Source organism: Convolutriloba macropyga, chromosome 12 (assembly GCF_964194025.1).
Source record: "Convolutriloba macropyga chromosome 12, txConMacr16.3, whole genome shotgun sequence".
Classification (NCBI taxonomy): Eukaryota; Metazoa; Xenacoelomorpha; order Acoela; family Convolutidae; genus Convolutriloba; species Convolutriloba macropyga.
The window spans coordinates 12,940,190-12,953,302 of NC_134479.1; the positions used below are offsets into that span (position 1 = coordinate 12,940,190).

At 35.0% G+C, this 13,113-nt stretch overlaps 3 protein-coding genes across 3 annotated transcripts; all 3 read left to right on the forward strand.

Moving 5' to 3' along the window:
- The first annotated feature begins 1,275 nt into the window (after nt 1–1,275).
- LOC142350716 (uncharacterized) lies at nt 1,276–4,725 on the forward strand. The gene is made up of 2 exons (XM_075402659.1): nt 1,276–1,745; nt 4,380–4,725. Exons 1-2 carry the CDS (start codon nt 1,401–1,403, stop codon nt 4,650–4,652), a joined length of 618 nt encoding a protein of 205 aa, XP_075258774.1. The 5' UTR covers nt 1,276–1,400; the 3' UTR covers nt 4,653–4,725.
- A 6,187-nt stretch (nt 4,726–10,912) lies between these two features.
- LOC142350385 (uncharacterized) lies at nt 10,913–11,797 on the forward strand. Its single transcript, XM_075402233.1, has one exon. The coding sequence runs from the start codon at nt 10,913–10,915 to the stop codon at nt 11,795–11,797; it is 885 nt and encodes a 294-aa protein (XP_075258348.1).
- Nucleotides 11,798–11,850: 53 nt separating this feature from the next.
- Nucleotides 11,851–13,107, forward strand: LOC142350386 (uncharacterized). The gene is made up of 2 exons (XM_075402234.1): nt 11,851–12,077; nt 12,162–13,107. The coding sequence occupies exons 1-2, from the start codon at nt 11,851–11,853 to the stop codon at nt 13,105–13,107; spliced, it is 1,173 nt and encodes a 390-aa protein (XP_075258349.1).
- Nucleotides 13,108–13,113: the final 6 nt, after the last annotated feature.

Below are 13,113 nucleotides of genomic sequence, written 5' to 3' on the forward strand. Positions count from 1 at the left end.
GTTGACGTATCTGTTACCTCTGGCTGATTGTTTTCTGAGTTGACAAACAAAGTAATCATAAGCTGATTCATGTACGTATACAAAGCGAAGAAAATGAACGAGTATTGAGTGTGCTATAGTTATTTCATTATTAAATGTTTAATGTGTGATACGCTCTAATCATCATTTGTTACGTTTTTTTAAAAAAAAATGGTTTTAAAAAATACGAAGTTAAGCAAAAAGTAATTTTACCCAGTTTGCACATAAAAAAATAGTTTTCCGGAATTTTGAACAAAAAAAAATTTGAAGAACGTAGTTCCATCGGATCAATTAGTAGTTCAAAAAGACCAAACTCGAAGGAATGTTCCGCAATATAATTGGTTTTTAACAAGAAAAATGAGTTTTGAGTCCAGTTTGCCCAGGAAAAAAAGGTTTTCCATGAAAATTTTTCGCAAAATATATTCTTATAAAAATTTTTTATCGAGTCATTAAGTTGGCGATTTGACGTATCTGTTGATTCTGGCTGATTTTTTTCCGAGTTAAAAAATAATCTTAAGCTAATTCAATTGAGTATACGAAACAAAAAATGAACAAAAAATGAGAGCGCTATTGTAATATTTTTGATTAAAAGAGTATTGTATGATACGCTCCAACCTGCCTTAAAACGTTCCAAAACTTTTGTACAATGCATACTGTGCGAACTTTTAGAATTTGTAAGATCTGCGCTTTTAAAGATCAAAATTAGGTAATTTCGAGGCATCGTAACGCCAAATTATTTCAGATGCACCACCGTTAGAGTTTCAGAATTATGTGAAATCTTCGATTAGAAACGCAAAATTAGCGTTGACAAGTTATAATACTTACAGCAATTTTCTTTTAAATTTTTGCGTTAAATGCGTTTAATTTACGACTTTAAAATAAAAATTTCAATGCACACTTATGCAAGAAAATTGCCTTAAAATTTATAAATTGTAAATGTCAGCGCTAGTTACCGTTTATCTTGAACAATTTTCTCAGCTTGCGTGTCTATGAAACCTTCATGGCAAATTTACTTTCTTGTCTGTAGATTAAACATATAGATATGAGCATATGCTTTACCACAAGAGCAAGTCAAAGTTTTTGTTGAATTTATGCAGCGCGTATGTTTGCATAACAAGTAGTTTTGTATTTTTGACGAATATTTCACGAAAAATGACCAAGCAATATTCAACGAGCTCACAATACGCTGTTTTCAATGGCAGCTCAAAGTATGATTTTTTAGAGAAGAGTATAAAACGTCAATCAGCCGTGTTTTTTCTTTCGTTAATAAATTGGCTGGCATATACGTGGTCGTTTAGAAAATTTAAAACTATAACCATGCTCTATTGCTTTGTTAAAGACAGTTTAAAAGACAGTGCTCAATTTTTTACGCAAAAAAAACAATGAGCAGCCCAGAAGGCAATAGTTACATTAAGCCAGCTCATCAACTATCAAACAAGCAGAATACGGAGACGTCAGAAAATGATGAGCGAAATCGAGACTTGAGAACAATTTGCTTTACTGGTGGCCAGGTAACCCTACCTAGTTGGTTATTCTTAGGTTTTGTAATCTATTTTATCATTTCTGCTGTAGCTTTAATTGCACTTTCTTCTGTCTGTGCATTTAAAATCAGATCGATAGACTCGAAAGTGAAGAACATCAACAACGAGGTCAAGGATTTGGATGAAATTGTTCGCGAAACACGAGAAGACTACCTGACGTCTCAGAGTGCTACTACATTGAAAAAGGTTTGTCTTCGGCTAAACTTTTGAACAATTTGTTTTTTTGTTACAGAAATGGTACAAGTTCTGTAACAACTTTGCAAGATTGCATTTTCCCCCATTGTGAACGAAAAGTTGAGTGCGGGTTGTTACCTCAGTAGCTCATATCATTACATCCTAACCAATAACCCGAAAATAGGTCTCTAATTTCTCGATTGATTGCATAGGCGGTTGAATTACTTTTTTCTTTCTCCGACCGTTGCAACGTCCAATAACAGTCAGACGGTTTTCAAATACCAAAATTTGGTGTTGAAGTCCAAATTATATATTTTTTTAAATGATACCAATGATTTCTAGTGATACCTTAATTAATATTGACACTCATTTAAGGTAGATTTTATGGTCAAAACCTAAAATTAATTTATGGTCAAAACCAAATTCATGAATTAGTTTTTGTGATTCTCCATTCTCGTTTTTTCTTCATTTTGTAAGCGTTTTTTAAGTTTTTCCTTCTTTCTTAATTTAACTAACCAGGATCTGTACAACGTGTTTTTTTTAATATATACGAGTAGATTTATCATTGAAAGCAATTGTTCAATTGAAAACGCGACACATAGGAGCTAACAACTTTTTAACTTCTATAACTAAGCAAGAACTCATTTGATGTTTTCATACCGCATAAGCAGACTTGAGTTGCATTTGACTGATTCTGCTTTCGTGGAATCCTCAAAAAAATTCCCATTTTTGTGGAATTGCGCTAAGTTGTAAAATGCAATCTGGTTGCGATATCTAGTAACTAAACTCCACAAGTTAGTAGCAAATTCCACAATACCTGTTAATAATTTTAGACAACATGTTACTAATTATACAATTAATATCACTTAATTGTAATCGGATTAAATAACCGTCACTATTACTGGTTATTGAATTTGAGTTCAAAATAATAAAAAAGTGTCTTCTTCATTTGAATAATTTCAGCCGAGAAATATTTCGACAAAAAATTTAGTTTAAATTTAGCTCCGCAATTAGTTCTGATAGAAAGTCAATGCATTATTTGCTCAAAAACCGAATTCAAGCTACGGGTTTTGTAGCCTGGATTCAGCAATTCTTAAATTTACTGGTTTTTTTTGGAGTCGGCTCCTAATTTCCTTTCCAAATAGCCTTGTTCTTAAATGTAACCCAATTCTGTAAAATGTATGTACACATACATTTTTTGTATGAAATTTGTATGATCACCAGGAAATCATACAAATCATATATGACCTTGTATGATTACAAGGGATCATACATGTCCTGGTTTGAAATCTGTTAGAATATCGATCAAACTATAGTCTTAAACTTAGTGAGAATTAGAAAGAAAGTTTAACTTACCGGATTAGAAAGACAAAAGCCAATTGATTTTAATCAGAGAATTTATATAAATGAACCGTCAAGAAATGGTGCTTAGAATCAATATTCGGTTCAAATTGGTGAATCTAGATAACTAATATTAGAGTGAGATTATTGGATGTAAATTCATCCCAGCGTGCATTAAATGATTATGATATCTCCGGAAGTGTGAATGAATTCTCAGAAAAGTGCAAATGCATTCCATTTATGGTTCCCTTTGCGACTGATTTGCAGAAGCAAACCATATTGGGTAACCCTTGCGAACCCCACTGTAAATCATGGTGCTAAGATTAGTTTTGTATCTTTACTTTCTCGCACTGATATTGGGTATATATACAGCTGATTTCTGGGCCTTTTTTCATCCCCAAAATCAAATCACCATCTTGATCTAATAATCAGATCTCTCCTGTAAATCTCTAAATTCTACTGTAAAATATCATTAATGTTATTCTCTCATTGTGAGAAATTAATTTTTCTACTTAGTTAAAAACGCTTTTTATTCCGCTTGCGAAAACCCATAAACCAACAAAATTAAGGAAAGTTGTATGATGAGATAACCGGGTAAATCTCAGGCGACACACTGTTATGCTTGAATTTATCCATGTTTAATTTTTTATTCAATTTTCATGTTGATAGTTGCAACGTAATCAAAACGTTTCTCTTTAATTTTCGCAATTTACTCTATTTGTGAAAATAAAACCGCAATTTTTGTCCGAAACATTGGCTTGGCTTATCTCAAAATAGGTGGCGATACCCTACAACAGTTGCTATTTTTCTCGTAGAACTTTGCATAACTGGAAACCAAAAGCGATGAAAACGCAAAAGTTGGAAAGAAGAGTATATATTGACATAGTCATGTCGGGACAAAATGTTGCAACCTCTGCCCCGGCATTTTAATTTTGTCCCATAATATACTCAATGGCAAGTAAACACCAAAAAACATGGCAAGGCATTTTATTACTGTGTTTTTTTCATACTGCTTTGTCTGCCACAGAATTGTAAAAATGAAGGATCCTTTCCGTTTGTGCGTTCCGCAGTACGAATTATGCACCCCCTCCCCATTACAGAGCACGTGCTATTACATTGTAAAAAATTATGTAAAATATAGCACGTGTGTCTGGGGGTTGCCAACAATATGCAGCCACTAAACTGGGGGGCACAAACGGAAAAGATCCAATAAGAGAAGATTTAGCAAGAGAGATCTTCTAAGGAAGTGCATCTTCTAAGAAAGCGATGACAGATGAATGAATCTGCCATTTGCTGATTGTTTAGGTTAATGATGTGGAGATCATGTCTTTCAACGTCACAATAGAAGTCATGAATAACAACCATCAGCTCATCAATTTGACATCAAGCTTGACAGAGCTCAATGAAGAAATGAAAATCTTTCGTAATCAAACTGAGGAACTTGATTTCCATCTTTCAGAAGCTGGATATATTTTATCAGCTATTGAAGACAGTATTATAGACTTGTGTCAAAAAGAAGACGTGCTGAAAGGTCGTGTAGGGATAGCTGAAAATCGAATTACTCTTCTTGGTGGATGAGTACAACGTCAATCCACGGAAACAATTTTATTAACTTTTCAGAGCATAGTTTAATAATAAAAAAGAAAATTGATCTCTTCGGTTTCTGTCAACATTTTTGACTATGCAAACAGTTTTCCTTGAAAGACGTTTGTCTGTCCCATTTGCAGCTAACATGCGTAAATTTAGTGAAAATATGGGAGCAGAACTTATTGGTAGTTGTGTTGTTTCTAATATCTAATTGTGAGCAATTCACACATCAAACGCATTCGAAGCAAATTCTGATGAAGGAGTGACAGGAAGGAGAGCATTTCAATTTGAAATCATATCGTCAAATAAACAAAGTGAATACCAGGTGTAGTTGGAGTTGAAATTGTTACAACTCCGATGATACTTATACATCTGCTTCTAATTGCTTTTGTTATCCGTGTGATGCGTGTCCAACGAGCTACAAATTTTGTGAACAGGGCCAAGTTTTTAAACAATGAATCATTTGTTCGCCTGGATTCACATTTTGCAAAAACTTTGCAAGATTTGAATCATTTTTTTTTTAATTTTCAAAAATGTAAATTTAAAGTTATAACCACAACAAAAACGTTTGGTTAAATATTTACATTTTCAAAATCGCCTCGTATATATTTGAATAGTTTGGTTTTTACACTTCAGTAGAACAAATTTGTAAAGCCTCTTACTTGTCTATCTATTGGAACACGTTCATGCAGATTGACCATTTCGCTGCTTAGTTTTTCCTTAAATTTATTTTTAGTTTTCTCTTTTCGGATTTCAATTGGCAAATTATTCCACTTCCTAGAAAAATTTCTAATCAGTGACCTGTCACTCTATTTGGATTGGCACTTATTCTTTGGAAAGTACTGGATAGTTCTAGAGATTTTGGTCAATTCGTACTTTTCAAAAATCCTGAATGAGGAGTTTTTGGTTTCTCGACTGCTCTCTTTATATTGTGAGAGGAGGTCAAAAAATTTAAGAAGACAAACGTTTTTAATGAAAACTTTGCTGGTAAAATTTTGTCTTTCAATAATAGATCTCTTGCACTGTCAAACTTTTTGCGCAGATTTTGCAAGAATCTTGAATCATTTGAATCCCGCAATCACTATAGGTGAGGTTTTAATTCTCTCATTTTTGACCCATTGCAGATCATAAAAAGAGGCAAGTAAATTGCTCTGTCTAAAAAGTTGAAAACTTTAATGATTTCAATAATTGAGAAAGCATTTCATTTTTAAGCATTTTTAAGCAAATTTTATCTGATAGAAGAAGAAGCAATAGAAAATAATTCATATACGGAAACCGTCTGCTTCACAAATACTTTTCTTATAAACGTTTCAGGAAAAAAATTCCTCAGATCTCATCCCTTTTTCCAATTTTTCTATTTCTCAACACCGTTTTAAAGCTAGTAAATTTTTGAAGTCACTAAACTTTTTTCTGTAGCTTATATGATCTGTAAAAAAAGAACGCTGTAATTCTATCTGGTTTAAATCAAGTCAAATAAAATATCAAAGCCAGTGCGAGTTTATTGGACCCTGCTTTTGAAAATTACTGTAAAGTCTTATTGTTCTGACCCACTTTAGTGGGGGGAGGAACTATGTACTCAAATGGGTTTTTTTTGTTGAGTCAAATTTGGCCGATCGATATGAACATTGTAGAGAGTTGAGAGTAGTATCATTGGAAAGCCCTCCAGCGTAGAAAATAGAATTATTAAAATTTTTAAATACTTGTTTCATACAGGGAGTAAATGAGATTTTCATTTTTGTGAATAGTAGATGGAATTTCGTTGTTTTTATTGAAATTTTCCGAATTTTTGACAAAATTTTTGCAAAACTTGCAAAAATAAGTTATAAATCATAACAATAGTACTATATGTTTAATCCCCAGAGATAGAGGAGGGTTGCTGAATTGTTCAATTCAAGTTTTGTTGGCTATATTTTGTGCTAAAATTTTCAAAACTCCGAATTTTTCGTTCAAAAAAGAGACCAAATAAGCATTTTTAGTCCCATCTCTCTAATCTTGCTTAAGGTAGACAACTAAAAATTGCGTGGATGTCCTTCGTATGATCAAAAAAGAGCTAGTTTTACTATCGCTGGCTTTAGGAGCTTCTGGAATTATAAGTTTTGCCAGTTTTTACAAATATAAACTCGATAATGTTTGAGAACAAATTGCTTTATTTATTTTTGATACACTTGAAAATTTAGAATGAAAACTGATGTAATTAGCATCTCGAGCAATGGGGTGTTTTCTTTGAGGCGCAGAAAAATTGAGGTTGATCTTGATCTCACAATGGATCCTTACTTTTCCAAATATTTAGGTTTTATTTGGGCGCGAACTTTTTTGAAAAATACCTCGGCATTCGCATTTTTTTGCATTAGCTACTGACAAGAATTTCAATTCAGGTCTAAAATTTTGACAGATAACATTTACAAAAACACCCGACATAACGAACATATTTTGGATTCATAGTTGAGCTCATGGTTTTTTGGGATTTTATGACTTGCTTCCATTTGTTGAATTTTTTGCAGCCCAATGAAACAGTCCTGCCAATCATAGAACCAATTGGAATCTTTAAGTGCTATAAAAAAGCCTAGACAAACTTTTCAGATGTTATCTAATGTCTCTTAAGAGTTTGAAATTATTTGTTTCAAGAAAAGATCTGTAAGTTTTTGAACTTCGCCACTATTTTATCTTCTGGCGTAGTATGAGTAACGAAAAAAAACTTTCCTGTGAGTTTTAATATAAGGTTTGTAACGGTTTTTTTTACTAATGTTTTCCTGGTTTCGAAAGCCCGGGTTTTTTTAAAATTATTTTTAGTTAAAATTGCACTTTTTAGGGCCAATTTGTTTCTTTGTCGGACTGTCACTTCATTGAAAAGCCCCGTTGAACAAACGCACTGTAAGGAAAATGACCAGCGTTGAAAACAAAATGAATGTTTTCATAGCTTTTGTGGAATGGTTTTTGATTTGTGGGCTGAGACACAGTTCTCTCTCAAACTTAAGTGTTTTTTTTTTATTTTTGCTTGTGTTTGTCACTCTTTTGATGTTGCATAACATATACCTGATAATGACAGTCATTTGCTTCCCCAGAACTCACTTATAACTGAACCTACTTGACGATTTCTGTTTTTAGCTAGTTGTTTTAATGTCATTTTAAAGAACTCAAAAAAACGAAGAAAACCTTTCACTTGCCGTTTTTTGCTCTCAGTTTTGTCTTCGTGTAACTCATCCCCATTAACAAGAAGTCTCGTCTACTTATTTCTGCATCAAACATTAAATTCTCAGTTGCTTTTATAATCTGACCGATGGCTTTTTAAGGAAGATCCTTTCATATTCTTATGAAACTCAATACACGATTTGGAGTTCTTGCAAATAACATCCCATAAATAATAATAGTGTCATCACAACTATGATGTAAAAATTGTTGTGAAATTTTGGCTTCTGCCTGTTTTTGTTATTTTTTGTAGTCGTTCGACTTATTGTCATTACGAACACGCGCCATTGGTTTCCTGGGGCGTTGCAGGTTAATCCATTCCAATCAGTTAAAATCTAATGTCTGATACGACTTTAAAAAACATTTGTTATCAAAAACATATTTGAGTTTTTCAGCTTTACCACACTTTTTTAAATCTATTTTCCGTCGATTTGTAGTTTAGTCTCTATCCAGTCAGCACAACGTTAAGGACAAAGTTCACTCAGGAAAAGGCAATTCTCAGTCCGTTTCCAGTGAGCTATAATTCAATCTTTATAAAGGTTCAAGTTTCAACCATTTGTTTCTCGGCTTTAATACTATGAAACTTCATTAAATGCTGGTGATTTTTGTATATTTGTAAGTTTTATAGGATTTTTGATTTGTTCGTTTATAACATTTGCAATAAGTTAGTAGGTCTCTTTGGTTTTGAAAAAAAATTGTGCAAACGAACAATTTTGTAGCTCATAAGGACAAACTTATTGTTTTAACGGCTTCACTGCTATTTTCGCGCAAATTTTGAACTTCTTAATTTTGCCGGTTTCTGTCCCTTTTTTGTAGTCGTATGACGTAAAATGGATTTTGACAGGTCTCAGTTGCTTCCTATGGAGATATAAACCATTTTTTGGTGACTTTTATTGATAATATAACTTTTTTAGCACTTTGAAAATAATTGTATTCAAAAATAGATACGTACTTTGGAACATCGCCCATTTTTGTTTTTTGTCGACCTGCGCTCCAGTTGCTTTAAGCACAGTTCCCATACCTGATTTGTTTTGCTGATCTTTATCTGATACGGGTTTGATTTTCTTATTAAGAATTTTGTAATTAATGTTTTTATTTGATTTTAATAATTGTCTTTTCTAGTAGTCCTAATAACAACAAAATTTGCTGGCCCTCTAAAGTGGCATCATTTCATTCCATTAGTCGTTTGTTGAACGTTATGTATGTTTTTGAAATTTTTTATCTCTTCCTCATTTGGTTGACCATTAAGTCAAAAACGCGGACGAGCTGGGGTCGGAATATTATGTTCAAACGCACATTACCGAGCCTCCTTGTTATAAATAATTTTACTGTACCAATCTGTCTGTACAACGCTCGTTTTCTTGTACATTAAGTAGGCAGTTTTATCATTATCTGGATAAGTGAACATCTGCGTATTTATATCAGCTTGGCCGCTTATTCGTAATCTCAATTTCCTAAATGGCAACTTGATCTTGTAGTGTTGTCCGGTATAGAAAAAAACTTGTAAGGTTGTCCGGTGTTTTCTTTGTTCTCTCAACGTTTGATTACCGATAATTTCATAGCTTTGGAAAAAATACTCCTTTGATTAAATTCAACTCGAACCATTCATACACTATCAAAGTTTGTGAGTGCTTATGCGCTGCTTTTGTCGGCATTGGTATATTCGGTGTACAACAAATTTGGCATGTGTTGGCATTTGTCTTCGAGTAGACGGCTGCCTGAATAGTTTCTTGTAAAATTTATTTCGTTCAGATAAAATTTATCAGCAAACCTGGACTGTTAATACCTCTAGCATTCATAAGACCTTTTTAATTTAGAGAATCGAACGACATAGAGACAAAGAGGTGAAAGCTAGCAGAGCAAAGGGAATCAAGTCAACCATCGGAAAAGGACAAGCGACTAACAGTTGATCATTTGATGACCTTGCTTCTGATAACAAAACTACAAAAAATGCGTTGTAGTTTGGAATCCACATCAGTCAATATTGACTGTTTCTTTCTCACGTGGTTTTGCGTAACTGCTCTTTAGTATGGTGGTGGAGATGTTCATTGGCAGCTGCAAACTTTTAGCAATTACGATCCAAAAGGTCTCTTCTCAAAATTGTATCCAGGTTAAAATAAAACTCAAAGCATTAAACAATCTCAGAAATTTCTCCAAAGAAATTGTAGAAACAAAGAATTTTTAGCCCACAAACTGAGCTAGATTACTGCCGAATGTCAGCTCCTCTTCACAAAGATTACAAAAGAATTTCTCTAAATAAATCTAATTAACCAATAATAATGTTCATTTGCAGCAAGTCCCTCTATTGGTTTCAACATTACCAATATCAAACTGACTGGCCTCAGTGAAAGCCACAAAGAAAAACTGACTCTGAGCTCCGTACAAAATTTCTCTAGCTTGGGATAATTGTTCCTCAGACGGAAAGACTGAGAATATCATATTTAATTGTTTCTTCTTCAAGTCAACTGTTTAGTTTTAACTATAAAATCACTAAGTTGAATTAAAGAAACAAAGCACCGTGAAAATCATTTTACGCTCAAGAATGATGTCAACTTTAATAAGTCGAGAATAAAAATTAAAATGACCAAATTTGCAAATTTATCTTTTTTCTGGCAATTTTTTGCCTGTAGGCCCACTTAAACCAAAATAGACAGAAAAATATCATGCCAAGGCCCTTCTCTACATGGATATTCTCCAGTTCTAGAATTTTTCCGCTTTGGTAGACGAAAACAGATCTGATCCAACTTCCTAACTTTGTCGTAATAAATCAAATCTACCGGATGTTCGTTGATTCTATGCTAAGCCTCCTCTAGAACATAGTCTAGAGACAACAGATCTCAACAAGTGTTCTTAATTTCATAAACTTCCGCCTCAATTAAGTTCCAAAAAGGAATCCATCTAAAAATTTTCAACAGGAAACTCATACGAAGAGATCTAGATAAAAATCCTTGCGCTTGTCTTGCAGACACTATTTCAGTCAACACCAATCTCAAATCTCGATGACAACGTTTTTTTGACAACGATTCCGACAGGGAGCCATCGCCATCCAGGGAGACATCGAAGCGATGTTTATGCAAATCGGAGTACGACAACAGGACCGACGTTATCTACGATTCATGTGGAGACAACCCAACAGCTCAGAATTAGAGGTGTACGAATACCAACGACACATCTTTGGAGCCAGAGACTCACCAGCTTGCGCAAATTTTGTTTTGCAACAGACAGCCAAAGACGACATCGAAGATCACCCAAATTCTCTAGAGATCATTCAGCGGACATTCTACATGGATGACATGGTTGCATCTTTCAGCGACGCCATCACAGCTTTCACTACAGCCAAGGATGTCAAGGATACTCTGAAGAATGCTAAATTCAATCTGACAAAATGGTGCAGCAACAGCCGTGAGTTTTGTGAGCAGATGCAAGATGATCTCTGCAAACCAGTGGAGGAGCTCTTCAGTAAAGGTTTTCATCAAAGAGTACTTGGAGTTTACTGGAGCTTAGACGAAGACAAAATCATGTTCAAAGCGAAAGACAGAAGGAACCTGAACAGGAAAACTTGGACCCAACGCAAGTTTCTCTCTTTCGTGTCAAGTTTCTATGATCCTTTGGGAATCATATCGCCATTCCTCATACGAGCCAAGATTCTACTGCAAGAGTTGTGGAAACATGGACGCGAATGGGACAAAGCTATCAGTGGAGACAATGGAAAGGCCATCAAAGACTGGGTACAGGAAACGGAACAGATATGTACAGTAGGGGTAAACAGGTTGGTAGGTGGTACAGCACTTGGGGACACAATGGAACTTCATGTATTCTGCGACGCATCATTGGAAGCAACCGCAGCAGTAGCATACATCAAGACAACCAGGAACCAAGAAACCACAACTCGTTTTCTCATGGGAAAACAAGAGTGGCACCCTTACGTCAAACAACAATTCCCAGACTAGAACTGCAAGCAGCACTTTACGCGGCAAGATTGAAGAAAACAATTGAGGATGAAATGGATTTCAAGTTTGACAAAATCTTTCTGTGGAGTGACAGCACGACTGTTCTCAGTTGGATAAAGAACTTCAAATTGAAACACAAGATGTACATCGGAAACCGAATTGCCGAAATAAGGGATCTCACAAACACCAATCAGTGGAACTACGTCAACACCAAGGACAACCCAGCAGATCAAGGAACGAGGGGACTAACAGCAACAGAAATGACAGAAAAATCTCTTTGGTTACAGGGACCACAGTTTCTTCTATGTTCTAGCGACAACTCTACAACAGACTAACAACAACACGAAACTGTTTTCTTGAACAGCGCAGAACAGAGGCCTCAGGGAACAGGACGACAGCCAATTGACAAAGACCTAATTGATGCCAACAGGTTTAGCCAGTGGTTGAAACTAAGAGCCGTCATCATCAAAATGAAAAACCTCAGAAACAAAACGAGAACACGGGACCAGCAGATCATAGATGCAGAGAACTTTCTTTTCCGTCTATCTCAACAACAATCATTCGACGAGGACATAAATCAACTAACACACAACAAGCCAATTCAAAAACGGAGTAGATTGATTCAGTTGACACCTTCAATAGACGAAGATGGTATCATTCGTTCAAATAGCAGACTAGCCAACGCACCAGTTTCAACAGCAACAAAGAAGCCAATAATCTTAGACGGTAGAAACAGGATTATTCGTCTTTTTCTGGAACTGCAACACAACATCAATAGTCATGTTGGAGTTGAACAGCAAACACACACCATTCAGTTGAACTTTTGGGTTCTTCAATGCAAAACAGTAATGAAGAAGATCTCGAACAGATGCTACGAATGCACACGACAGAGACAACTCAACAGCCAGCCTCAGATGTCAGATCTTCCGATCTACCGATTCTCAGTCAAACCTGTAGCCTTCAAGGAAGCCGGAGTAGACTTTTTTGGGCCATTTGAAATCTACAGCCAGATCAACTTAGCCATGAAAGTATACTGTTGCTTATTCACCTGTCTGACGATACGAGCCGTTCATATCGAAGTCACCAGGAACTTGCAAAAAGAATCATGCATAATGGCATTCCAACGATTCTTCAGCCGACGAGGACTACCGGAAAGAATTCACAGCGACAACGCTTTATATTTCACCAGTACAGCAAAGACCTTCGAAGAAAGCAGCTTCACAACTACAGAGATACAGAAATATGCGGAATCAAAAAAGATTGCATGGAAATTTATTCCACCAGGAGCTCCACATTTTGGTGGAACATAGGAACGC